Source organism: Labeo rohita, chromosome 24, assembly GCF_022985175.1.
Source record: "Labeo rohita strain BAU-BD-2019 chromosome 24, IGBB_LRoh.1.0, whole genome shotgun sequence".
Taxonomy (NCBI): Eukaryota; Metazoa; Chordata; class Actinopteri; order Cypriniformes; family Cyprinidae; genus Labeo; species Labeo rohita.
Window position 1 is genome coordinate 12,013,166 of NC_066892.1, and position 27,769 is coordinate 12,040,934.

The following is a 27,769-nucleotide window of genomic DNA, read 5'->3' on the forward strand; positions in this document are numbered from 1 at the left end:
TAAAGGAATGTCCCGTTGAAAGCCCCACATCGTGCGATGACTTAATCTCGTAAAAGTGCGACACGACGTTCGGGTGCTACCTGCATCGCACACATTAAGCTAAATGGATACATTGGCCTGTATGTGTTTAATACATCAGCCGCAAAGGCCTACAATGCGCAAAATGCCGTCTGTCATGCTGCGGACAGAAAGTAGCTCTTAAGTGTTGCTGCACTCTCCAAGGTCGGTGCCATTAGTCGCAGCCGTTTAAGGCGATTTTTTCAAGCATGGCATTTATGGAAATTGACATCTGATGAAATGGTTTAAGGCATCGTCTAACTGTCATTATAAACACATGGAATGAGCGTGTGAAGCACCACATTCTTAAAACCGACTCGATGTAAGTGGACTAATCTCCTCGCTTTCACACACTCTTGGCTTGCCATTCTCCAGGTCTTGAAAATGGAGCCTTCCATTTGGAGAAGTTAACTCGCCCTCTTCAAATGTGTAAATGTCATCACTCCCTGCAGCACAGTGAAATAAAATAATCAAAAAAAAAGGGGGAAAGAAGGAAATGTGAGCGTATTATGAAATACTTTTATTGACGTTTCGGTATCAAAAACAATTAAGAATCTTAAGACACTTTCATGAGCAACAAACATTCAGGCGGGGACCAAACGATGCGATCCGTCTAATAAATTCGCCCAGCTGAGAGCGGTTCAAACATGAGTTCAATCGTTCGAAACTCCACAAATCACTGGCTACCTCTGTATCATTGGCTAATTGCTGTGCTGTTAAAGATGAAGGGGGTTGTAGAGAAGTCATTACTGAACTAAGACCCCTTCAAACCGCTACAAGCCCCCCATGAACTTGCCTGTCATTACCCCTGATTGTTATCTCTAAAAACCCTGTGTGTGTGGTGCTACCGGGGGGGGGGCTGGGTTGTGTTGAGAGCGTCTTTAGCCCCTTATCATGGCCATTTTACCACAGATTCATCATCGATTAGACCTGGACAAAGGCTAAATGGGATGGGACACAAGAACACAGATTAGACTGAGAGACAGGTGCTCAAACATGGAAAGGTTCGGTGATTACATGCAGATTGACTGCGAGCTCGTCACCTTTGACCCTAATTCACGTCCGAGCCGGCAGGGACAAAAACGCCGTCAGGGATTACAAATGCAAAGCGAGTGAGCTAGAAAATAGCATGGATTACAAAATCACAAGGTGTATTTACAGGAGACGGGAAATAAAAGATGATAACATAACATTGGAACGCTTCTCTTGGTGGGCGGATGGGCATAAATATTATGCCGTATCTGATTACCCAGGTTCGCTTCAGGACAGCCGGTCAATACTTGAGGGCTGTAAAGGCCTGGAAAAGTTTGGCGAGGTTGACCTCGGAGTATCCGCTGGTGGAGAGGACTTTGTCTACTACATCCTTCAGTGTTTTGTACACTTCCTTGTCTTCTTTGCAGATATTCCTGAGAAACGCTGAGAAGAGAATGAGAGAAATAAGTTAAAATCAACAGACTGTTTAAACGTTTTGATGCCAAAGATCCTATATATAAGGCTATATATTTTAAAAAATATAAACACCCATTTACACTGCATTAAATAAAAACAAAAAATATAAATAAAACATTGAGCATTGAGACATCATTACATAACTGGCACAATTTGACTTTGCTGAAGCCAAAACTATTACAATTAAAACGTCTGAAAAGTGTTTACTTTGCTTAAATAATAAATGGTTCAAAGTATTTTATAGAGAATATCCTGTATCCAGTGATCAAGTGACTACAGCAAAGCAAAAGCAAAAATCTGTACTAAGATACTTTTTTTTTTTTTTTACCATTTACCGAACTCATAGTAAAGTTATAAACATTTAAACACTAAAAAATAAAAATAAAAAGTCCCCCCCAATGCATGCAGATATGTTTTTTTTTTTTTTTTATTGTTAATTAATAAAAAAAAAAGAATAAATAAATTATTTAATTTATTTAAGTAAATAATTTTTTTAAGTTCATTTAAGTAGTAATAACAACAATAAATAAGATTACTTATAACAATCATATTATTCAAGAGTTTTTTTTTTATATAAATATAATGAGTTTAGAGTTTGGCTAGTTAGCATGTTATAGTACATCCAGTCTTTAGAAAGCACAAGAGGCCCAAAATAAATAAGTAAATAAATAAAATTACAAATTAAGCATACTATAAAGACAGTATATTTTCAAACCTTAAAAGTATTTACTTTGCTTTAAATAATAAATATTTCAAAGTAGTTTTACAGAGAATATTGTCTCTAAATCTGTAGTAAGGTTTTTCTTTTTTTGCCATTTATTAATAATTTATTATTTATTGCCATTTATTATTAATTCATCATAGTGAAGAGTTAAAAACACTGAAACTTTAAAAAAGACAATTAAAAAGTATATTTTAATATATGAATTTTTAGCAGTAATAACAATAAATAACAAAAATCATATTATTTAATCAGTTTTTTTTTATTATGAGTTCAGAGTTTGACTAGTTAGCATGTTAAAGTACAACTAGTCTTTAGAAAGCAAAATCGTTTAATATATACATTTTAAATTGTAATAACAACAACAACAATAAATAATAATAAAGATCATTATTTAAGCTCTTTTTTTTTTTTTTTTTTTTTTTTTAAATTATGAGTTTGGCTAGTTAGCGTGTTATACTACCAGTCTTTAGAAAGCACAAGAGGCCCAAAATAAATAAATAAATAAATAAAACTACAAATTAAGCATATTATAAAGTATGTATTGACTTTTCCAAACTATTAAAACTGAAAAGTATTTACTTTGCTTTAAATAATAAATATTTCAAAGTAGTTTTATAGAGAATATAGCCTCTGAATCTGCAGTAAAGTACATTTTATTGCCATTTGTTAAATGTCATAGTGAAGAGAACTTAACACTGAAATATTTAAAAAAGAAAAAAAAAAGTAAATAATTTGAATATATTAATTTTAAGCAGTAACAACAACAACAAATAACAAAACTAATATTTAATCTCTTAATAAAATCTTTTGAATTGTGAGCTCAGAGTTTGGCTAGTTAGCATGTTATAGTACAACCAGTCTTTAGAAAGCACAAGAGTCCCCAAAAAACAAAAACAAAACAACAACAATAATAGCATTTAGTAGTAAAACTCTACTGTAAACGACAAGTAGTGTATACCAAAAAGTTTTTTCCCAACCATACATTTGGTTACAAATATATTTTAATCAGATTTTTATTAACTTCCACCTACACGCAACTACAATGCGGCCAGCAGCAGGCAGGGCTGGAGTGGATCCATAACGAGTCAAAACTGATATGAAAAGAAAAATATCAGTCATAATATCAAACTATGCTCACGGACATGTGCTTGGAGAGGTCTATCAAGTATCATTTCAAATGAAAGTCTTTGAGAATCGATAAGGAACCAGCAATCCAGGCAGTTTGAGGCTAGCGCGCTGGCGAGAGGGGCTAGGTGTCTGCAGAAGCTAAATAGACTCTTCTGCCAGGGGGCCACGGGGTCATGCAATCGGGTCGATATCCAAGGTCATTTATCCCATCAGGAGGGCCTTCAATACCATAGAGACGATAGAGGAGTCACCGGCAGGCTAGCAGGACTGAATGTGAATTACAGACTGAATCAAAAGCCTTTAACCAAAGACTTTTGTTAAAAGCAACTCTTTGCTTTGAGAAGAAAGAGGAGATCCAGCCAAGACGAGCATTTACATGAATGTACCTCGAGAATATGTAAATGACCCCGCGCCGTTTATTAACACAAAACGCTCGAATCTGTAGCTCCTAAACGTTGTCGAGCACCCAACTGGTGGTCTAGGACTCAATCGCAGTCCATTAGCAGTTGTAGCAGAAACAGAGTTACAGAGTTGCCCCAGGGGGGACGAAAGGTCAGTCGCAGAAACATGAAAATCAAAAAAAGAGACATAGCATTCCAAACGCACCATCTGCAGAGCCGGTTACCATTATCGCTTGCACATTTTTATCTCTGGCAGAAGAAAGAGACGTGAAAGAAAACAGAATGCTGGCACATGCAATAGGGAGAGGGGGACTATTTACCTGGGGAAAGAAAGAAAAAGAGGGGGGCTGAAGAAAGATGATGATGCATGATCAAGGGAAAGCAATCATGTCATCATTTTTGAAAGGTGGGAGAAAATAATTTTTTTTCTCTTTCCCTCTTTCTCCTCTCCTCTTCTTCATTCTTTTCCCTCAATCACTGTGTGCAGAATGTATAAAAGAAACCTAAAAGCCACAGAGGTTGTCAGAGACCTCGCGTTCCCTCCCGGCCCGGCAGGGGTCGCGTTTAAAATAAATAGCATTTTTAAGAGGGAGAAAAGATGTGAAGAGATAGTGAGGGAAGACGTGAGAGAAAGAGAGGTGAGCAGACAGCAGAAGAAAGAGAGGAATACGGAGAAGGCGGGCGCGACGGAGGATGGCGAAGAAGACAGTCCGGAGAGAGAGAGAGGGAGAGAGAGAGAGAGTGTATCAGCTTCCATGTGCTCTAACAAGGTGTAAATACAATAACAAGCATGTAATTAAGTGAGCATGATGAAGTTAATGGGGATCATACATTCCATTTGGGCTGCTTATGAATATTCTATTAGATGTTATCAGGCAGCTGGAATAGCTTTTAATTTAATCATCATTCCGAGCAGAGAAAAGTTCTTTGTGCGAGTGTAATTGCACAGAATGAATAATTGATTTGACAATCGCACCCGCGGATTTCCAGCAGCTCAAGGCAGGCAGAGCGTGGGGGAGGAGGGCTGGGGGAGGGCACGCGCGTCGTGCCCTGAAGAGGTTGCCGAGGAGCTCGCCTGCAAATTGAGCACTATCAGTACACAGATAAAGGACAATTTCTATTTTATCAATGCAGTGAAATTACATTACTGCCTGAACATAATCACACTGCCCACACTTAAGAGGAGACAAGGCAGAGAGGGAGAGCGAATTAGAAAGAGCAGGAGACACGGCGAGCGCCGGGCGCGCACGCGAGCGAGAGAGAGAGCGAGCGGAGGAAACGGAACGGAGGGAGCGAAAGGGCTCGCCTAAAAGACGTTATGAATTGCTCTTCATGAAAAGAATGAAATCAGAGTTCAACATGATTTGGAAGTCATTGATATGGGATATCTAATTTTTCTCCAAACTGCAGAAAAAACTGTTTTATTATGGAAGGGACTCCTGCCGTGCATGAAATTGCCTCCACATTTAACTCAGTAGCTGCAATCAGGCGGAGGACTGTGGTTTACATGTAGATCAGACTCAGAGTCTGCATCTAAATGTCTCTCATTTCTCACACGCGTACGCGCCGATGTACACAAAGAAAAAGCACCCCACGCACGCTGCGTGCAGACACAATGCATGTGTGCGATATTATCCGCTCACGGAGCCGCTGAGAACGCCGAGTTGGACAGGAGGATCATGGGAGTCAGATGGGACTTTCTGGTTCATTTTTACTGTCAGAAGGCCAGAGGCCACAGTGGGTCTGTAACCCGTACTGTACACGTCACAGTAGAAATGTGTCCAAAATGTGATGTATGGAAGTGCCTTAGAGGGATTTAATGCACTATGTCGTCGTAACTGAATAAAAATCTGTTAAACATAATGTTTAACGTTGTTAATGTCAAATGCATTTCAAATTTGATATAGGTATTTTGTTTGGTCTGACTTTTAAATGGGTATTTTAAATATGAACAGAAACACAAGTGTCTGTTCAATACACACAAAAATATTATTTGTGAAAAAAAGTGAGGAAAGGTTCTCCATAAAGAGCAACCTTAAAAATTCAAATCTAGACGGGATGGTAAAGTCATTAACGGTTCAACAAGTATAAAATCTACAAGCAAACATATCAATGCTCACTAAATACTATTATTATATATTTAACATATCTATAAGCAAACATACCATCAATACATAATATTTTATATTGTAAAAAAAAAAAAAAAAAAAAAAAAAAAAAAAAAAGGTTTTAGAAATATACAAATCAAATTATACACAAAATACTATATATTATATACTATATACATATATATTTGATTCTAAATTTAAAGATATAAAAAACTAAATGCTATATAAAAAAAAAAAAAAAAAAAAATTCTATTTAATTTAATTCTTTAAATTTAATTAAGAATTTAATTCTAAATTTCTAAGATAAAAACATAAATGCTATAGAAAAAAAAACTTAAATATAAAATGTGAAATTAACTGCATTGACTTTATAAATATATTTATGGTAAGCAAACATACCATCAACACTTATTCACTTATTTAATATTATATATTTAATAAAATTAAGTCTTAGAAATATACTGTATAAAAAAATAAAACTGATGCAAATTAGTGTGTGTGTATATATATATATATATATATATATATATATATATAGAGAGAGAGAGAGAGAGAGAGAGAGAGAGAGAGAGATAAAAAGATATAAAAAAAAAGATATAAGATATAAATAAAACTAAAAGCTATTAAAAAAAAAAAAAAAACTATATCTGCATTTAAAATATTGATGGATGGATTTAAGATTAATTGCATTAACTAGACAGTAAAACAAAAATAACTAAGATTAATAACAATCCAACTTTAAACATTACGGAGATAAAAATCAATTGGATCAACATGTCCAGTGGTTTGAATCTGGCACTGAGGTGAGGGGACAGGTTACAGACAGTGATTTCCTTTGATATAGATACTTAAGAAGGCATTTTCTTTCCTTTACCTTACTCTCTGTGCGTGTGTGTGTGTGTGCGTAAGTGAGTGGGTGAAAGTGTGTGTGAGTGTGTATTTTTGTGAAGGGGGGGGTTGGGAGGCCAATTTCCATCAGTCTTTTCTCTCCGAAGGAATCAGGTAATCTAGTGAGGAAAAGACTGCAAATGGATAAAGCACTGACCAGCAATTTCACCATCAAGCAACAGAGGGATGAATTCACCACGGCCCTCCTTCCATCACAGCCCTGCAATGCATCCCAGCAGAACCAAACCACAGCACCACCCCTGGCCAAGATGACACACTACAGCCGGTCCAAACAAACTCCATCAAAGCAGCGTGTAATTTTAACTCCTCTTCGGGCTTAACTTCCCAGACCGACCAAAAGGTTCATTCACCCCTTTTCATTGTTCAGACGCCTTCCAGCGACCACGGCCAAAGACAGCTGGAGACTTCTAACCTCCAGCCTCGGCGTCCAGCAGAAACGGCTCTCTCTTGCTCAATCTACCAGCAACGTACGTCTCCAGTTATCTAAAGCTCCACAATAACAGCGGAGCAGACAGAATAGGGGGAAGATTGGTTTTTCTATTGTGCTGCTGGTCTGGCATAATGCCCACTTTAAAAGCAATTCCTCCGTCATCAGAGACAGACAGAAAATCTGGCAGATACGACACTAAATGTCTCATGGTGTGAGGGGGAGGTGGTTGGTAAATTACGAGAAGGCGTGCGTCTATGTGTGTGTGGGAAGAGGGCAGCTAAAAGTTTTCTGAACTGTACTTTATTCCACTATCGCTCCCGAGCGTTTCCATCGCCGTCAACAGCGGCGGACCGCAGCTCAACCCTCTACCTTTGTTCGCTGCGCTCTGGTAATCGGTGCAAATGCATTGAAGAAAACACACTTTGGTGGTGGAGCGTAACAAGCTTCTAGAAAGATCTACAAACACAACCTTCCAGGCCCCCGTGTGGGTTACTGTCATGTTATGATTAGTTTCATAACATCATATCTGACCGGCATTACTAACCTGCTTTTAGCAATGAGCAAACACTTAAGACCACCTAAAGATTAAGTGCAAATGTATATACATCAGGGTCAGTAAACTTAAATTACACACACACACATACATACATACATACATGTAGACATATACACACACACACACATCATTGGTTCACACGATTCGTTCAAAACATGGATTGATTTAGAAACGAAACACTGCTGTGTTGCTCAAAGACATGCAATATGTTCTCTGCAAAACTGAGCAAAAACACATAATATTGTGTTTAAAATATAACACAATATCAACTTCTTATTTACTGAACTGTAGTATAAAATCATATTTAAGCTTGTGATAGATCGGGGCAAAATCTACACTTGTGTCATATTGCTCTTGCTGCCCGTGTGATATTGTGTAATATGCGACATATATACCAATATCTTGAATTTTGGGGCATAACTGCATTTGTGGAGTTGTTGCCCTGCATCATATTTGCCATCAGTCAACTATATGAAATATAAGATGACGTACAGGTCTGGGGGTGAGAAAATAAAATATAGATTTTTCTTCTGGTAATGTAAGGTTTATTTAACCAAGAAAATGTGACTGGGATTTAAAATAAATAACTTAAATGTTAGATATATAGTCATTTCAATTAGTTATTGCTTTAAATCTGTATTTTTTTATATTTTATTTCAGTTTTAGTTTAATTTAATAAAGTTAAACTAAACAAAAATGAGAAATGTTACCTCCCCAACTACCTGAAATAAAATGTGTATCTATCTATATTTATCGTTGCGGAAGCAACATTTTTCATTTTAACTTTATGTACTAAATTAAAATAAAACTGAAAGAGAAAACATTAGAAAAAAGTATTAAAACAATAATTAAAATGACTGTTTTTATTTTTAAATAAACGTAAATTCATGTCCCAGTCACATTTCTAACCCATTTCTGGGTTAAATAAACTTTACTTACATTACCAGAATAAAAATCTATACTGTATTTTTTTACATTCACAATGTAATTAATAGGTTACTCTATTCATTAAAACCAAGTATAAATCTTATCAGTTTAGTGTTTTTAAGCATTTTACATTTATTTCAAAATAATAACTCAAGGCAGTAACAATTTAAACAATACATTTCATTTAAAACAATTTATGAACTAATGTTAAGATGTTTTTTCATAATTAACTTTCAGATAATCAGTCAGCAGAGCTCAGTAAACACTGGTCACAGACGCAGAGATGAACCTTTAATTTCAACAAGCCAATTGCCCACGAAAAAAACCCACAGATCATGTTTTCAGGCCATCTGAAGTTTGATTTTGACTTGACAAAGTGGTTATATCTAAGTTTGTGAGTTTTTTATTTATTTGTATTCCCATTAACGCCATTATATTGTTAATTCAGACTAATTCACTATTGCGAAATGCACACAAACACAAAAGGTGGGATTTATTGCATGAAGCAATCACAGCTGATTATAACCAGTCATAACCAATCATATCGCAATGGAGGCATTGCCTCCTCTCACGTGACTTTCCCCCAGTCAACTAAATTACCCCCCACCAAACTCACCGCATGCTTTAGGGGGTCTGTTAAAACTCAACGGGCTCATGGGAGGTGAGAGAGACGAGAGAGAGACTGTTAGACAGTTTTACTTTTGAAAAAAAAGCAATTTATAAGCTTTTTATCTCACATTTTGTAACATTTGTTGTTTTATTTTTATACTATGCTTTAGTATTGGAGGGGACACTGCCTCTCTTGCCTTCTTGGAGGAAATGCTCCAGATAGATAGATGGATGCTGTAATGGAACAGATGTACAGTGCGAGACAGTACATTCAGAACCCCTATAACGGCAGAGTTACATCCCAGGGTCTAAATAAGAAACTGGACCAGGTAAAAGGAAGTACAAGCCATGCAGCCCTGTAATTTCACCCCTAGACCCCTGTAAACCCTGCGGTCTATAATACAGTAATGTGTAGTATTATAGTGAGAGGGGAGATAACTGTGTCAAGGCTATACTTCAAAGCCGTGTGTGATGTCCTCTACTAATCCCACAATATACACGCGTATGTGGCAGAGCTACACGTATATACGGCACGACGATAAAGAAAATCCCTTTATCTGATGCGCGATACTAAACGCAACGAGTGAAAAAGTCCAAATAATAAACCAAATAAACAAATGGTTTCTGAGAACAACTGTGAAGGAAAAAAAAAGAGAGGAGGAGGAGGACAGGAGGAGGAACGTCACCTCTCATTCCGCCTGGTGAAAATCAGGGCTAGAGGGTTAAAATCACTCGTTCAGGAATTAGAGCCCCGGCTGCAGTGATGGGCAGTGTGGCTGACAGAACAGCGCAGATTGGCCACAATTACTCGCAGAAACAACAGTCGGGAAAAAGTAAAGAAATAAAATTCCCCGGAGAAGCCAAGTCTATAATCATGTTAGGCCCCCGCCCCCCGATACACTCTCCCCTCGGCCTGCTCCACGTTCTGAGTGGTCATCTATTGATTACACATTATATTTATCTACGGCTCTCGCGCTCAGCTCGGAACCTCATCGGCACATGTAAAAATAAATAAATAAATGTATAAGTCTATTCCAAGAGGTCCTTTTTAATCAAGTGACATCAATCAAAAAGGATTGTGGGTAAGTAGCCACGGCTCGGCTAGCGGCGGCCGTGAGCGGTCTGGATCCTCCAACGACCCACTGAAAACATATGCTCCATGTCCCATTATTTATGAAGGGCTATCCTTTAGCCTTCTCTCCAATTACTCGCCCTATCATTTTCCAAAATCTAAAAACTGTTTTCAATCAACATAGCCAGCGCTATTACCGAGGGCCTACGGGATGAGAGGAGGCTCTCTCTCACTCACTCCCCTCTTCCTTCCAACTGATTGGACCGCTTTGCATTCCGCACCGCGCCGTTCCGTGATTGAATCCGTCGCCTGAATTACGGCTGTCGACTCGAGGAGCTGAGGATTCTTAACCCAACCTAGTGGCCGCCTCCAGCCGCTGTGAGGTGTGTGCGCGTAAGCGCGTGTAGACTCGGAAAAAAGTGCTGGACGAGCGTTTACAGGCGATGTTTGTGAGCAAATATACAAGATAATTAGTGAAAAAAAAAAAAAGTCTTACTTCTATCCTCTACCGTCAGGACCTTGTTGACGGCGTATTCCCAGTCAAAGATGTATCTGTAGAAGCTCAGCTGGTTGTAAAGGGCTTTCTCTGAGTACTAGAATGAGAAAAAAGAAAAAAGAAAACAGATTAAATCAGATGTTACAACTTATACAAACAACAAGGTAAAAACGACAGGTTAACAAGATTTGTCTGAAGCTGGTCAAAGAACCAGACTAAATGAAGGCCAAGTGGCTTTCAACACTTGGTTACAGACAAAATGCATCATTATTACAGGTATAACATGGAAAATTTAACTGCATTTCTAAGGTTCTTGACTGATTTCTCATCACAAACCAATGCGACAATAAAATAAGTGTAACAACACTGGGAAAACAGACTAAATTGTGTCCCGGGACCACAAAACATTTTTTGAAATTGAGATTTATACATCATCTGAATAACTTAGCTTTCCATAGATGCATGGTTTGTAAGGACAGAACAATATTTGGCCAAGATACAACTTTAAAAAAAAAAAAAAAAAAAAAAAAAAAAAAAAAAAAAAAAAAAAATCTAGAATCTGAGGGTGCAAATGAAGTTCTTAGCAATGCATATTATTAATCAAAAATTAAGTTTTGATATATTTACAGTAGGAAATACAATACAAAATATCTTCATGGAACGTGATCTTTACTTAATATCCTAATATCTTTTGTCACAAAAGAAAAATCGATAATTTTGACCCATATAATGCATTGTTGGCTAATGCTACAAATATACCCATGCCACTTATGACTGGTTTTGTGGTCCAGGGTCACAAATTCAATACGCCTATGCAAACCAGCTACAGTTTAAATATGCACAGTGAAACCAGCCTGTAATAATGTTTGATAAATACAAAAATGACAGTAATCTCCAGGAAGAGGAAAAAGACAATGGTTTTTGACTGATTTTACATTGAAGCTGCCCAGTTTTTAAAGGCCTTACATGGACTGTCACACAGCAATCCCATTTAAATCTCATAAAATTATAATACATAATATTATACATGTACACTGTTTTGAACAGTACAAGCTTGGTTTAGGGTTGAGACATTTTTGTAAAACTGTACCTAAATATTTCTATGTGGTACTAGTGACTCTAGACCACAAAACCTGTCATAATTTTTTTGAAACTGAGAATACATAAGCTTTCCACTGATGTATGGTTTGTTAGAATAGGACAATATTTGGCTGAGACAACTATTTGAAAATCTAGAATCTGAGGGTGCAAAAAAAAAAAAAAAAAAAAAAAAAATCTAAATATTGGAAGTTGTCCAAATAAAGTTCTTAGCAATGCATATTACTAATCAAAAATTAAGTTGATACATTTACGCTAAGACTTCTACAAAATATCTTCTTGGAACATAACCTTTGTTTAATATCCTCATGATTTTGGCATAAAAGAAAAATCGATAATTGACCCATGCAATGTATTTTTGGCTACTGCTAAAAATACACCAATGCTACTTAAGACTGGTTTTGCGGTCCAGGGTCACATATTATTTGGATATTTGCAGTATTTGTAAGCAGTAGTGACAGTATCTGTTCATTGTTTGTGTTTGTTGTGGGTTTTTTTTGCTTTAGTGTTTTTGAAAAATTAACCAAATTTAGAAAAGAGAAAAATATAGTATTGCAATGTTTTAAATAAATACTTATTCATATTGTAAAATATTTGTTGTGCATTTAATTGCACAGTTTTCACTGTGGCACCAAATTTAATACAACTATTCTGGTATTTTGGTGAAAACCTCAGCGTTTTAAAAACACTGAGTACTGTATCAGTTTTTTTCCTACGGAAAAAAAAAAACAAAAAAAACAAAACAACTTGAAGACCTGCTCATTATAAAAAGTAAAACTATTACTTTAACATTCAAAGCTCTTTACCAATTCTTTAGTGACACCGTGGTTGCTGATTATTCCTTTGCATATTCAATATAATGAAAAAAAGGAAAGGGAAAAACCAATTAGCTAAAATCATACTGATGTAGTTTAGCACTACATGTTATTGTCCCGGAGAAAATGAAAGGCTGAAGCGTAATGAGATTGGTGCGGCTCAATCAGAGAAAGCTGGAGAATCACCTGTGTTAATTACAGCTGCGGAGACAGGTAGTGTTTGTCATATATTCTCCACTGTCACAGACAAAGACAAACACACACGCTCAGTCAAACCCTGAGTTTGGAGTCACAGAACCTGCGAGACTGTCTGATTGGCCGAAAACAGTCAGTGTACTCCCCACCTTCTCTCCTGACAAAAGCAGGAAACGGTGTTTGGTTTGTAAATTCGGCTGTAATTACCGTTAGCCATGTGTCTAACTGCCAGAGGCGCGCAGGTCGAGCGAGAGAATAAAAGAGAACGGGGAGGGAGAGAAAGAGAGAGAGAGAGACGTTCAGCTCTGAAATTACCTCTTTCATAATAGTTTGTTTTGATAAGGCAGCGTGTGTGGATCTGATGAACAACTGTTGCTGTCAATTTGATTAGCCATTATACTTTTATGTTAATTGCTGTTATTGGGTCACAGTCTTTCTGTGTCACCATAGAATCAGAGCGATGTGGGTGCCGGAGGAGTTTAGCAAGGGCTCTCTCCTCAGCACAACCGCTTTTAATTGCCCTCTACAGCTTCCGATGAGCCCAGCAGCTGTTGACCCATAATGCACTGGCTGGTCAACAGCCGTGCCTGTCGATTCAGCAATGCGGCCATAATGGAGCGCCGCGTCGCCATGTGTGAGCGAAGGAGATCGTGAACTACAAACGCAGTCCAAGAAATAAGTGGACGGACACGCGAGGCAAGGCCAGGACGAGCCTCACAGCTGTGCTGACAGGTGTCAAAAGGGGCGTGACCAAGGCGCCGTCAAACGTTATTGAATTTAAACCCCCCCACCCCGCAAACAGAGGCCCCTCCCTTATGCAGCTTTGCTCGGCTCAATGCTTTGTTCCTGTACTGACACCATTTCAATTTTCTCCACAAATCTGCAGCATTTTCGGCCCGAGTGACTGAGGAGCAAACCAGCTGTGAAATTGCCTCTCTCCTGAGACCCCCGCCTCATCCGCCGCCCCCCTTCTCGATAGAGACGTGGCAGCCAGTGCCGTACCACCGAACCTTTGGTACAGCCCAAACGCAGCCTGCCGGAAGAGCTGGATGGAGGGGAAAAGAGAAAGTGTCAAGCGTGAGGCCTTATGGGGTGTAAAAATAAAGCAGTTACGTTTAAAGACGCCGGCCAAACTTACGCAGATCATTTAAAGACTTATAGGGTTATACGTAAAGGATGTATAATATCCCCTTTGAGCTGAGCAGAAGAGAAAATGGCTACTCTTTCAATTCGCATAGATCTGTGCAGCTGCAAAAGAGAGGACGGGGAAAAAAAGAAAAATCTCCAAACAGTTTTAATGAGGCTTAACAAAAAAAAAAAAAAAAAAAAAAAAAAAAAAAAAAAGAAGCGTTCCAATCTGAGTTAATTTTAACGGGCTGAGCTGGAAAAGGAAGGCGATCGGCATCACAAGGTTTCATAACGAGTCAATATATGTAAATCTTTACAAGGCAAACACAGTGGGAAACAAAGACATTTAACTGAAGCGCCAGTTGATGTCTCCACTTTTTGTGCACATAATTTCTCCCCATTGAAAGGTATAATTGCCTGCTATTTGAAGATATTCATGCTCAATTTTTGAAATTAATTTCAATTGGGGGGAAATGTAGAAATGTCAGCTCCCGTGAAAGGGATTTGATTTCAATTATCCTTGCTCAAAGGACTGTGATTTCCAAATACACTTAAGCAAAATTATGACAAGAATTTTTGTTCCCAGAAATTCAGTGTTTAAAGAGCGATTAGACGATAAATGGACTGGCTTTGAATTGAAGTGAATGCGCCGGTTACCATCTGAAAGGCACTCAATTATCCCTGATTGCTCCTGTTATAATGTATCAAATAGAGATACCTGCTATTGCTGTAATTTGTGTGAAAATTAACATGCTGCAATTTCCACTAGAGGGAAAAAAAGGAAGCCCTAATGGGTGCCTGAACGTACATCAATAAAATGGAGAGGGAGAGAGAGAGAGAGAGAGACAGCGGGTGGGGGTGGTTGGAGAGATCTACGAGCGAGGGAAAGCAGCTGAAAAAGAAAAACCGAGAGAGAGAGAGAGCCAGTGTAAAGAAAACCAGAGAGAGAGAGGGAAAAAATTTAATTTACTGAAAATATTACAAATTGCACCTGTGTACAACTCCTTCAAATTACCGGCCAATCAGCCGAGGGTGCCTATTACGCTTCCATTTAATCTGGATACAATGGTAGTCAATGTCTCTGTGTCCGTGGAGACACCAGAGGAGACGCATTGCTGTCAGCCGAGCTGTAAAGCCCAGAACGACAGAGGGACGGTAGAGGGGTGAGGAAGTTAATGTTTTATTCAGCCGGCAGTTTAAACTGCCATCTCACCAGGCAGAGCGGAGGACAGCTAAGTGGCTATGGTGACAAGAGAAATTGTCCTTTTGGGTTTCAACCTGTCGCCACAGAACTAGACGCAGAAATAAAGCACGAGGAAGAAGGAGGAATTGATGGGGGGGATGTGTTGGTACTGGACGAAAATGATAAAGAAGACAGACAGGGACAAAGACAGAGACTCATTTTTGGACGGGACGTCCCTCGCTGTGTCTCTAAACCCGGGTGAAGACACTTGAAGTGATCAAGGGATGAAGTAAGAGTGAAACACCCCGCATACACGTTTCCAAACTGGAGGCTGGTTCTTCTTATCAGAGGAAGCTTGTTAGGGCAGGAAGCGAACCCACCTTGTGTTATACAGGTCAGACTGGTCCGGTAATATATAATGGGACAGAAACACACACAAAAAAAAACCACACGGACAGGGAATAGGGCCTGAGGCGTGGAGAACTTTCACAGGCTCCACAGCACCACCATCTGGACAAAGTGACTGCTTCTGTAAACAAAAAAGAAAGTGTGCAGTACCTCAGGTCTCAGTGTGGATCTGAGACAGGCTGGACAAATCGGTCCGGATCTCGAGAATGCGATCGGCAGCCGGCGGGTTCGGTTCCGGCAGGCCTGATCCTCACACAGCAGCCAACCCTGTGTAAATAGAGACAGAACGAAAACAAGATTCAAAAAGCTGATCGGCAGTGATGCACGTGCACCTACGTGGCCCCCAGGAGACGGGTCGCTGGTGCTTTTGCCTGTGGTGGGGCCGTGTGAGGCCTCAGCCTGCAGCAGATGCAGCTGCCCCCTGCTGACACTGCCTTTCCTGCCCCTGTTATTACAGCGGGGGCCAGGGGGTAATGTGGGTAATGCCCTGCTAATGACGGAGCACTAAATAAACCCCTAGTATCAGAGGAGCACCTGTCCCTGAAGCATTACCACCACCTACCCTACTATAGACTGGAGGAGGCTGAAAAAGAGAGAGAAAGGAGGAGATGGAAATAGAGACAGGAAAATAGGGGTCTGGTAAATGATGCTAAAATAAGACAATATATTAGGTATGAAAACTAAAAATGCAATATTAGCATTTAAATTTTTGTGTTTAAATAATAGTTTTATTGAGAGTGGACACATTAAAGACAACTTTCTGTTCAACAAAGAATCCTAAAAAAGCTGCTGAAGAACATTAAGCGCACAACTGTTTTCAACCTTGGTAAGAAATGTTTCTTAAGCACTTTAGATCGTTAAGTTTCTTAAGGAACGTGACAGAATAAATTAAATTTTAAAAGATATTAAAATGAAAAAAAAAAAAAAAGTGTTTTAAACTGCAATATTTCACAATATTACTGTTTCTAAAGTTGTATGGTATTTTTGATCAAATAACTGCATATAATAACTATAAATAATATATATCCATCCATTCCTCCCCTGTATGACCCACATGATCATTTTTACATGTTCCATGTTATTTCAAATAACTTTAATGCGGAAAACAGACAGAATGGCGGAATCCAGTCATACAAATGGAATTTATTGTATAACATGGAACGTCACAGAATTTGCCAAATTTTGGTAGGTCAGTACACTTAAATCAAAACACGATATGGACTAATGTATGTAAAGATTAAGCTGCAAAAAGACGTTAAATATGATTCCTTCATATTCTGTCTCTGTTTGAATGACTGGCACAGATGCACGGTTTCGTTTACTACACACATAGTGAAGCACTTGTGTATATATTGCCATATCACATGCAAACAGAAACTTAAACTTCACAGTAACCCATCAAAATAAAAGTTTGGTTTAACTTGAAGAAACTGTGACGGAAATAGATGACTTAATGTAATGATAGTATTCCAACTAATTAAAAAATTATTATTAAAACAATTTTTTAAAGAATATTTAGCTGTAGAATTAATTTACAAAAAAAAAAGAGCAATAAATAAAATAATTTTTGTTTGAATAAAATCATTTAATTAAAATAGCTTTTTAATTAATACAATTAATGAAACCATTAAAATGAAATCCATAAAATTAAGAAAACAGAATTTGCTTAAGAAATCTGAGAAGAAAATTAAAATATATATAATATACAAATATATAAAAATAAATATATAAAATAAAATATTTTTCACAGGGCCTTAAAATGTATTTTTTGCTAAAATTTTAATAAATTACTGTTAAATCGAGAGTTTCATGATTTCAATTAATTAGACATTCTTTTATAGAATGTAATTTAATTATTAAAACAAATTAAAAAAAACTTCATAGGGCCATTCTTCAAGGCTTTTTCACAACTTTTTATGGGTTCAAGCACGTAGCGCTGAAACCTTATTGTAATTGTAAGGATTTTTATTATCATCATCATCATTATTTTTCCCCATTAAAACTGATTGGGCAGACCAAACCGTAAGGCCTAGACAGCTGAAACTTGGTCAGATGGTGATACTAGTATGACTCGCTACTCAGATACAAAGACTTGTCCTAATCAGCCAATCCTAGTCCTAGGTTTTTCGCTCAATCTCACCAAAATCACTGCACTACAATTCTCTGGAACTTGTGGATCCATATAAAAATATACATATTAAACTTTACACTTTGGTATGCTACAACAGGGTCATTTTTAAAAGCATGTGGCCAGTTATACCCAAAAGCCTATAAATACTAATAGAAAACTCAAAACTTCATGAAACTGGTTGAGCATATGCGACAGATGATTCTAAACAAGCATGCAACATGTTATAAAAAAAATTCAACCACAGGTGGCTCTATAACAGTCATAAATGTTAAAAATCCAGGTAAATTACATTTGCTTAAAAAAAAAAAAAAAAAAAAAAAAAAAAAAAAAAAAAATTTAAATCACTGATTTATGCGTTTAAAGCATGTTAATACAATATCTTTTTTCTTATGTGCCTAAACGCCTTAAGTGCTTGAACCACAGTTCTTTTTAGGTCGTGCAGGGTATTGAATAATGACAACCAATAGCTATGATTGTTTTTTTTTTGTGCAAACAGTATCCGGCTTAATTCTGGTATTGATTGCCTATTTTATGCTACAATTAATTCCTGACGGATACAATCAAGTTCGCCCAAGTTTCACTCTGAAATATGGCACATAGAGGTAAACTGGTTTAATTTGTTTCCATTTCCTGATCTATGAGCATCAGTGGATAATCTGATCAGTTTATCAGACGAGTCTCGTCATCCCACCTGTGCAACCTACATGGGTTATTGTTCAGACCTGACGGCATTATCTGAATCATCGGCTTGTTTTAATTTCTCAATTAATCTCATCTGGATGGCATTTTGTGCGGATGTTATTTGGGTAATTAGCAGTAAGCCCAGGGGCTGAGGGAAACCCAGAGTGTGTAATTGAATCCGAACATATGTGAGCTGTTTGGCTTTCATTTTGAAGGGAGCGCCGGTGTTATCACCCCTCTGTTTGCCCTAACAGATCTTTTGTGCCTCTGGAGGCCCAAGACTAAACCAACAGTTCAGTTCCCATGGGCTTAGCAAAAGACTGCGTCTACAGGAACACACAAGTATGTCATTGTTTTCAAACACAAAATTCAGCAGCGACAGCCATTAGAGACTCTGTCCTATGTACAGTGGCCATTTCACCTGTTTGCTGACCCACATTTCTTCATTCTGAATTAGTGACCCTTAAAGAGGTCTGTGACGGCATCAGGCTTGCATACATGCGGACTTCTGAAGTCTTTTATCCTTTTCCTTTCCAGACTACTTGCCCTGCTCACCTGTGAATCCTGAGAACATTCAGTGAACCTTCTAAGAACGTTTCAGAGGAAACATTCACTCTCTATAAACTAGAAACTCCACGCCCAGACAAAATACTCTAAACCAGGTGACAAAAACACAACCTGCTTATTTTATAGGCAGACTCCGTTTGCATCTTTATTGTAACCAAGAAATGGAGGATGGGATGAAAAAAGAAGAAAATCAGGGAGCAAAAGAGAGAAAAAACATCTAATTGAAACACTAAGAGCTCGCTCTGTGAGAGAGAGAGGCAGGATAAAGCTTCATAATTGCATAATTATACCAGTCGATACCTGACACTGCGAATACAGCCACTTCTGCAGCCGTCAAATGAGTTCCACATAATTTAACCAAACACTGGGCAAAGACTGGGGCCCACAGATCAGTGCAAGCTACCGGAAAAACGTTCTCGCTCTCCTCCTTTCTTTCTCGCTTTCTCCATTTCACAATTTCGCTGTCGCATCCATACCTGCGGGGCTTTTTCTACACCCAGAGTATTTCGGTTCACCTCTGACTACAATCAGAACTTCGCACTTAAGGTTTCATATCTGTGTCAGCTTTGTAAGGAGATGTGTGCTTTCTTAACCATTTTAAATGGGAAATACAACTCGTGCTCTCTCTTCAACAGCTGATGCGGGAAAGCAAACAAGATTTTTAGAGTTATCTTGATAGGGTGGTTGCTAGGGAGTTGCTATGCAGCTGCAAAGGCATTCTAAAAGGTCGTTGGTGCATTGTCATGTGGTTGCCATGTTACTGTGAATCTTTACTACGGCGTTGCTTACCAGCTCTGCCCCAGCCTGTCTCTATGACATTCTGGTCCATAGGGCTGTGATTTCATTAAATAGACGCACTGTGTGCTGTGTATAGTGCGAGATGTTCTTTTATACAGTCATGAGCAGGTCATGATCCAGTTTTTTCAGTGTCTCAGAGTGGCTTGGTTTATGACATGTCAACCATCTTTTCAAACTTGGTGCTTATAAACCGGCTGTTGTGAACAAAATTAAAGCTTTAAGGGCTCCCTGTGGATTTTCACCTAGCTAAATGATTGGTTTTAACATTTAAAAATAAAGAAATGAAGAGAGTCATACATATTAGCACTGTAATTTTATAGCTGTACTATAAAATACAATTTTATTATTATATTTTTTATATTAATACATTACATTACTTACTTTTTTAGTGAAATATTAAAATAGTATTATTTCTCATTTTATTTAATAATTATATTATTATTTATTTTAACACTATAAATATTTAATAACAATAATAATAACAACAACAACAACAACAGTAACAATAATAATAATTACTGTTGTTGCCAACCAAATGGTACAATAAAAAAAATGTAATTGTTCAATAGTAATTTAAAATACAATTATTATAAATATATTTTATATTTATACATATATTTACTAAATATATTAAGTAAACAATAGTAATATTTTTTATTTTGTGTAATTTTTTTAATATAATGGTGTTCTTTTTTAATTATATATATATATATATATATATATATATATATATATATATATATATATATATATATATATATATATATATATATATATATATATATAGTTTAACGACATGTCAACAGCAAGGTTGTTTTCATGGTGAAAACGGAATAAATAATAAAAGTTATACAATTATCATGAAGCTATATAGGAAATAAGGTTAATACTAGACAATAAAATAAAATACATTCAGGCGATACTTTTTAAATACCTAATAATAATAATAATAATAATAATAATAATAACAATAATAATAATAATAGTTGAGCAAATGCCGCAATTAAAAAAAAAAAAAGTTAAATAATATATAATTGTTAAATATTTTTTTATATTAATATTATATTTCTTACTTTTTTTTGTGAAATATTACAATATTTCTTATTTTGATATTTAAATAAGATATTATTTAATAATTATAATATTATTTATTTTCTTAAATATTATTAATGTCAACAGCAAGGCTATCTTCATGGCGAAAACAGAATAAACAAAAGTCAGAACTCAAATATTCAGGTGATAGTTTTTAAAAATGTAATAATGACAATAATTGTTGTTTTTAACCAAATGGTGCAATTAAAAAAATGTAATTGTTAAAAAAATAATTCAAAATACAATTATTATTAATTTATTTTAATATTTTCTTCTTTTTTGTGAAATAACAGTAGTAATATTTCTTATCTTGTTTAATATTTTATTTAATAATTATAATAATATTACTATTTATTTTTTAATTCCATGTCAACAGCAAGGCTATCTTAATGGTGAAACAGAATAAATAATAAAAGTCATACAATTAACAAGTGGTTATATAGGACATTTAAGGTTAATAAAAGACAAAAAAAAAAAAAATAAAAAAAAATACATTCAGGTGATACTTTTTAAATATTTAATAACAACATGAATAGTAATTGTTGTTGTTAACCAAACGGTGCACTTAAAAATGTAATTGTTAAATAATTTAAAATGCAATTATTACTAATATTGATTTTTATTATATTATTTTTCTTACTTACTACAATAGTAATATTTCTTATTTTTATACTTTATATAAAAATTAAAATATTTTTTAACGCCATGTCGACAGCAAAGCTATTTTCACGGCAAAAAAAGAATAAATAAATCATACAAATAGCAATAATGTCAATACTAGACTAAATATATATATATATATATATATATATATATATATATATATATATACACACACACATTTAGTGATACGCTAAGTATTTAATTATATTTATATATATATATATATATATATATATATATTTAGTGATATATATAATATATATATACACATAAGATCTCAAAAATAAAATAAATAAAATTGCAATAATTGCATATTTGCATAAATATGGCAAACGCAAGCCTTCTTGATTTTTTTCACCTGTTTAAAATGCAAAAATTGTAAAAGTAAAGTATGATCACAAAGTACATAAACCGCACATTTTGCCTCCATAGCATTCCCATCCATAGCTCAAACCATGCTTGATGAATTGCACGCTGAAGAAACAGCAAGCACCGCTAAATGGAGGAATTTTGCCATCCAAACACCCATAAATCCACCAGCCCCACCGAACACGCACACAACCCCTCTCCGATGCCCTTAATCCAGAGCTGCCCCTTTTAGTCGAGGAAAAAAGCTGCGATTACAGGCAGCTTGGTGCAAAAAAGCCCCCAAGACAACAGCCTCTCACGGGCTTTGTGCCTTGGTAATCAACAGCTGTACATTCACACAGCGGCTGCGGAGCCCGAGAGCGGCTGAATGGACGCAAATGCGTCCACTTTGTACATCTCTGCTTTAATCAAGCCTTTTCTATTCAGCAATCTGACCTTTTGTTCAAAACAGGATTATCACCTTTTTTTATTTATTTATTTCGGTCACCCCTCGCTCCCCCCAACCACCATCACATCCCCAAGCCAGTTACCAAGGGCGAAGCACATGACGAACATAATTGCAATAATTTGTTAAACGCCATGGCAACCCACATTAGAATGGGGTAAATACGGGGGGTGCCACTTCGTGCCACACTCTCATTTTGCAGAAGACTCCAGGAGTCAGAACGGATGACAAGGAAGGAGAGAAGGGGGGGGTGACGAAAGGGGGAAGGGAGGGGAGACGAGAGGAAAGCATATTTGCTTTGTCTCTAAAGGGTGGTTTTATTGGTAATGGTGGTGGGCTGAAGGTGGAGGTGGCAGTGATTTCTTTCATGATTAATGCCTCGCCGGTGTTCCGTAGGAAACTCAACAAACACCGCTGACTTCCAATCTGTAACCATGTAAGCCGCAAGTCCTCCCTCACGCAGGCAGGCTTTCTCCCTCTATCTCTGCGAACAAACAACTCTATTTGAGCTCTCCCCTCAGCTGAAAGGAATCCTTAATTACACAATATCAGCCTCTTCATTGCTCCTAGTGTGGGAGGGGACGGCTGAGCTGTGTCCACTGAAGCCGGGCCTAAGCGAGGAGGGGGGCCGCATTCACTACCAGCAGCTGTTTCACACATACTGACAAAAGAGCCTACAGGCACCGTCCCAGCGAGGGAGGTGGCTACATTCAGGCCGCTAATTGATTTTTCTCCACGCCGCTGTGGGAGAATATACCCCCGCAACTTTCAAGTCGGATTCGTGAGTTTCCGGCATTCCAGAACTTCCCGGCTAGAGAACCTGGCTCGCTCGTCCCGACTGGACGCGGCGTGCAGCGATTATGGCTGTCCATCAAAACCCTCAGCTGGGAAATTAGATACACAGACGTTTGCGTGCTCTTAACGCAGGCCCAATATCTGCACGCTTGTCACACGGCCAGGGCGGTAAAGACACCGCGAGCGCGTGCAAAATTAAACCCATTTGTGACGCAGCGGGAGGGGGGCGGTAGCTGTTTGGAGCGACGCTCAAAGGCGAAAGACCGCATCTGAAATTCAATAAAGACAGGAAATAAACAAACAGCATGAGGAAGGTGAGCGCAAATTAACCCAGGTTAGGTGCTCACGGAGTGGCCGGGTGATGAAATGCGAATGTAGCCACGATTATTGCCTTCGGATCATTTAAGATCAACTCATTAGGCAGGTGGGTAATTAAAGTAGAGGATGAAGTCTCTTGGACAATAAACTTCATAATGTGTACCTGTTGTGTTACTGTATAAAACCCATTTGAAGCGAGGCGCATGAACACAAAGCTTTGACAAAAGCATATACACTTTGGCTTTTACAGAAAGTAAGTTTGGTGAACTCTGACCTGTCAATTTGGTTTTTTTTTTTTCATGATTTGCAGTGTTGTGGGAAACAGGAGAAGGTGGTTTAACATTTTGAGTTAGTTATTAGAGGTTTGTTGGCAATGATTTTCATTGTGTATACTGTTTTTGATTGGCATCAAAATACTAATCATTTTAATGTAGTATAATGTAGTTGAAAACTGATTCTGAAACTCTGATTTGTCAAATTATATAATAATATTTTTCAACCATTTTAATACATTTTTAACATTGTGATCTAGTGATCATGCGATTATTACTATATTATATATATAAAAATCAGACATAATTACTAGAGGCATCAGCAATAATCAATGGGTGAATATTTATTAATGAGTCATTTGAAAAAAAAAAAAAAAAAAAAAAAATTTCATTATTATTTATTTAGCTTACTAACAAATGTTCATTTATTGAACACATTAATAAATGTTCATTTCCAACCTATTTTGGGTTCATTTTAAGCAACACAGTAATTTTTAAACAGTAGTTCAGTTACATAAAACTACCCAGAAGGCTGGGTTAAACATTTAACCTAACTGCTGGGTCAAAACAACCCAGTTGCCGTACATTTCATCAAGCACTGGGTTATTTTAACATTTTTTGCAGAGTATATACACTACCAGTCAAAAGTTTTTGAACTGTAAGATTTTTAATGTTTTTTTTTTGAAGAATTCTTTTCTGCTCACCAAGCCTGCATTTACTGGATCCAAAATACAGCAAAAGCAGTAATATTGTGAAATATTTTTACCATTTAAACTAACTGCTTTCTGTTTGCAAACATCTTAAAAACATAATTTATTCCTGTGATCAAAGCTAAATTTTCAGCATCATTATGAAAGCTTTCGTAACATTATACACTATTCCATTCAAAACCTCAGTTCACCTCTACAACCTCTTCTGTGATGTTACATAGAAATCTCAGAAGAACTTTTTCATAAAAAAAAAAAAAAAAACCCTGAAAATATTATATTCGGTTCAACATAATAATAATAATAATAATAATAATAATAATAATAATAATAATAATAAATGTTTTTTTTATCAGCAAATCAGAATATTAGAATGATTTCTGAAGTATCATGTGACTGAACTAATGATGCTAAAAATTCAGCTTTAAAATAACAGAAATAAATTACATTTTAAAATATATTCAAATAGAAAGGAGTTATTTTAAATAGTAAAAATTTCAATTTTACAGTTTTTGCTGTACTTTGGATTAAATAAATGCAGGCTTCGTGGAGCAGAAGAGTCTTTTTAAAAAAAAAAAAAAAAAAAAAAAAAAAAAAAAAACCCCACAACATTACAAATCTTACTGTTCAAAAACGTTTGACTGGTAGTGCACTAGCGTCTGAAATTAATGAGGGCTTGTGGCAAGAATGCCAGAAAATTGAACAAAAAAGACAAAAAATGCCCCAGCACTATTAAACAATGTATTACGACTGCTGCGGTTAAAATGAAAATTAATTAGAAGTGTTGATTCAAAGAACTACATTTGGATTCACTCACACTGCATCAGATTGCTTTTACACTCTGTTGAGCCTTATAACCAATCATATGCTGTTAAACTTAGGAATGCATTAGCCAATCAGAGGCACTTAGATTAGTCAGCATTGAAAACGCCGAAGTTTTGCTGATTGCACACGCTCGCGAATTCCCTCATCATAAACAACACAGTCAAGATACGCAAATAACTAAAAGATTAATTTTGGAGATTCAGTGATTATAATGGGAGTTTCTGCATAATGTACGCTAAACAAGACTAACATCATGAACCTGCATGTCTGTGAAGCCAGAATTTGACATTACCAAAACAAAGACACAAAATGTTTTTATATTGTTTTCCATATTGATATTAAAATCATTACAATATAAAAAGCAATAATCTACAATAATGACTTTTGTCATAATACTGCAGCCCTATGAGCTTGTTTTTTACATATATAATTTAGATAATATTTTAAACTGTTGTCAAAAACAACAGACTGTTTAAAATTCTAAAGTAATTGGGTAAATGTAAGTATTTGACATTGAAGACAACATAGTTTGGTGATTATAATAAGGTGATTATGAAAATAATTTCTGACCCTGCAAGATATGATGACCAATATTAGTGTAAAAACAAAGAAAGAAACAAACAAACACAAACATGATAGGTTAGATGTCTAAACAGAAAACCCTTGGTATCTCAAATAGATATTTATGAGTTATACAACTCCTTATTATGCAACACATTATCCACTACACCTGCAGTGGCCAATCTGGCACACATGGGTGGTGCATTACGAGAAGCACTTATTAATACTCACACTGTAGTATCTCCTGATGTGGCGCCGAATGTCCAGTTGCAGTTTGTTGCTAATTTGGACAGTATGCTCAATTGGGTGGCCCCGACAGGGAATATGGCAGCAGTTCTTCAAGCTGGGCTGTAAGGTGCTCCCCTGGAAACAAATAAATTCACTTTTAACACTGCATTTGATCACGACACACAAACCCACACGCACAAAAAAAAAACAACAACATAATCAGGGCATTTATCCTGTTGACTGGCATTGCCCAAAAAAGCTTTTAAAGGCTATTAGACCTAACCTATTAGATATTCAAACATACTAAAGATATAATGTCACTGCCCTCGGACCCAGGCTCTAGGGTATCCAGGTTGGGAAAAGAAACATACATGAGCAAAAACAGCACTGCATTAAGCTTTCAGCTGTGTATCTGGGTGACAGCAAGTAACAAATGCCATACTGCGTAGATGATTTGCAAGCTTTGCCAGCTTTTCTACATCTAAAAGGCCCTAGACCTCCTATTGAGAAACAGTGGCAACAATTGTAGTTAAACAGTGGATAAAAACTACTGTAGCCTGATATCCCTTCAATCTAACCTCACATGGGCACTAGCAGAGCTGTTTATGGCGCTCATTATGCCTCAAATAAGCCGAAGGAGCGAGTGTGTGTGTGTGTGTGCGGCTAATGCTTCAGCACACTTGCTTGAGCTCACAGTCTCACACAAACACATCACTCTTGCTTTTATGGTACGGCGGTGGTGAAGCAGCGTTCAATTCACTCTCCGGTAGTCGCTGTGAGCCATTAGCGTTTTTATGATCTTTACATCTCTCACTGAGCGCCACTTTAAGGGGGAACCATGTGTCTATGCAAATACCGTCTGTAGTATCGTTTGTTTGCATTCCTGTTGTCCTCCTCCCTCTCTCCACGGCCGGCTCTGATAAGAGAACGATCTGCAGTGACTGTGAGTCAAGGTTGCTCTTTCAAGCCTTCCTTTCATCAGTGCACTCCCTTTAACCAGAGCTCCGCTATAATCCTGTACTCCTAATTATGGGAGATACCTTATCGGGAGTATATGTAACGAGGCTGTTTATTCATCAACATAACATACACGTGGTACCACATGCTTTACAGTGTACACTGGATGTGGATATTTGTAAAAACGCCAACAGAGCTTAGTCCAGGCAAATGCCATGCTGAATTTGAAAACAAGGCTGTGAGGGTAAGTATAGTCTGTTCATAGGCTTTAGTGTTTCCTGCGCTGCTAAAAAAAAGAATCTGTAGCACTATGGCATAATATTTATAATCGGGCATACAATCAACTTAATTTGTTACCTGGCTGCCTTAAAATGTCAAGTTCAGTCAACTCAAAAATGTTTAGTCAACTTAAAATGTTAAGTTGTACTAAGTGACAACTTAGATATTTGAGTTCATTCAATTTCATTTTAGGGCAGCTGGGTAACAAGCCCAATTGTTTGTTTAGTCAACACATATCAAAGTTTTCACTTAGTACAACTTAACATTTCAAGTTGAATAAACTTAAAATTTTAAGGCTGCAGGGTAACAAATTATTTTAAGTTGATTTTTTTTTTTTTTTTTTACACAGAGTACTAGAAAACCCATGAAAAATTTACGTTATTAAAAA

The 27,769-nt window shown here is 36.7% G+C and overlaps 1 protein-coding gene across 1 annotated transcript in view; it reads right to left on the reverse strand.

Moving 5' to 3' along the window:
• Positions 1-562: 562 nt before the first annotated feature.
• The window catches only part of pola1 (polymerase (DNA directed), alpha 1), a 58,714-nt gene continuing 31,507 nt past the window's right edge, over positions 563-27,769 (reverse strand). The window contains 4 exon segments of the mRNA XM_051098744.1: positions 563-1,473; positions 10,867-10,963; positions 15,844-15,960; positions 26,149-26,280. Coding sequence (XP_050954701.1) covers positions 1,331-1,473; positions 10,867-10,963; positions 15,844-15,960; positions 26,149-26,280 — 489 coding nt within the window. The 3' untranslated portion in view covers positions 563-1,330.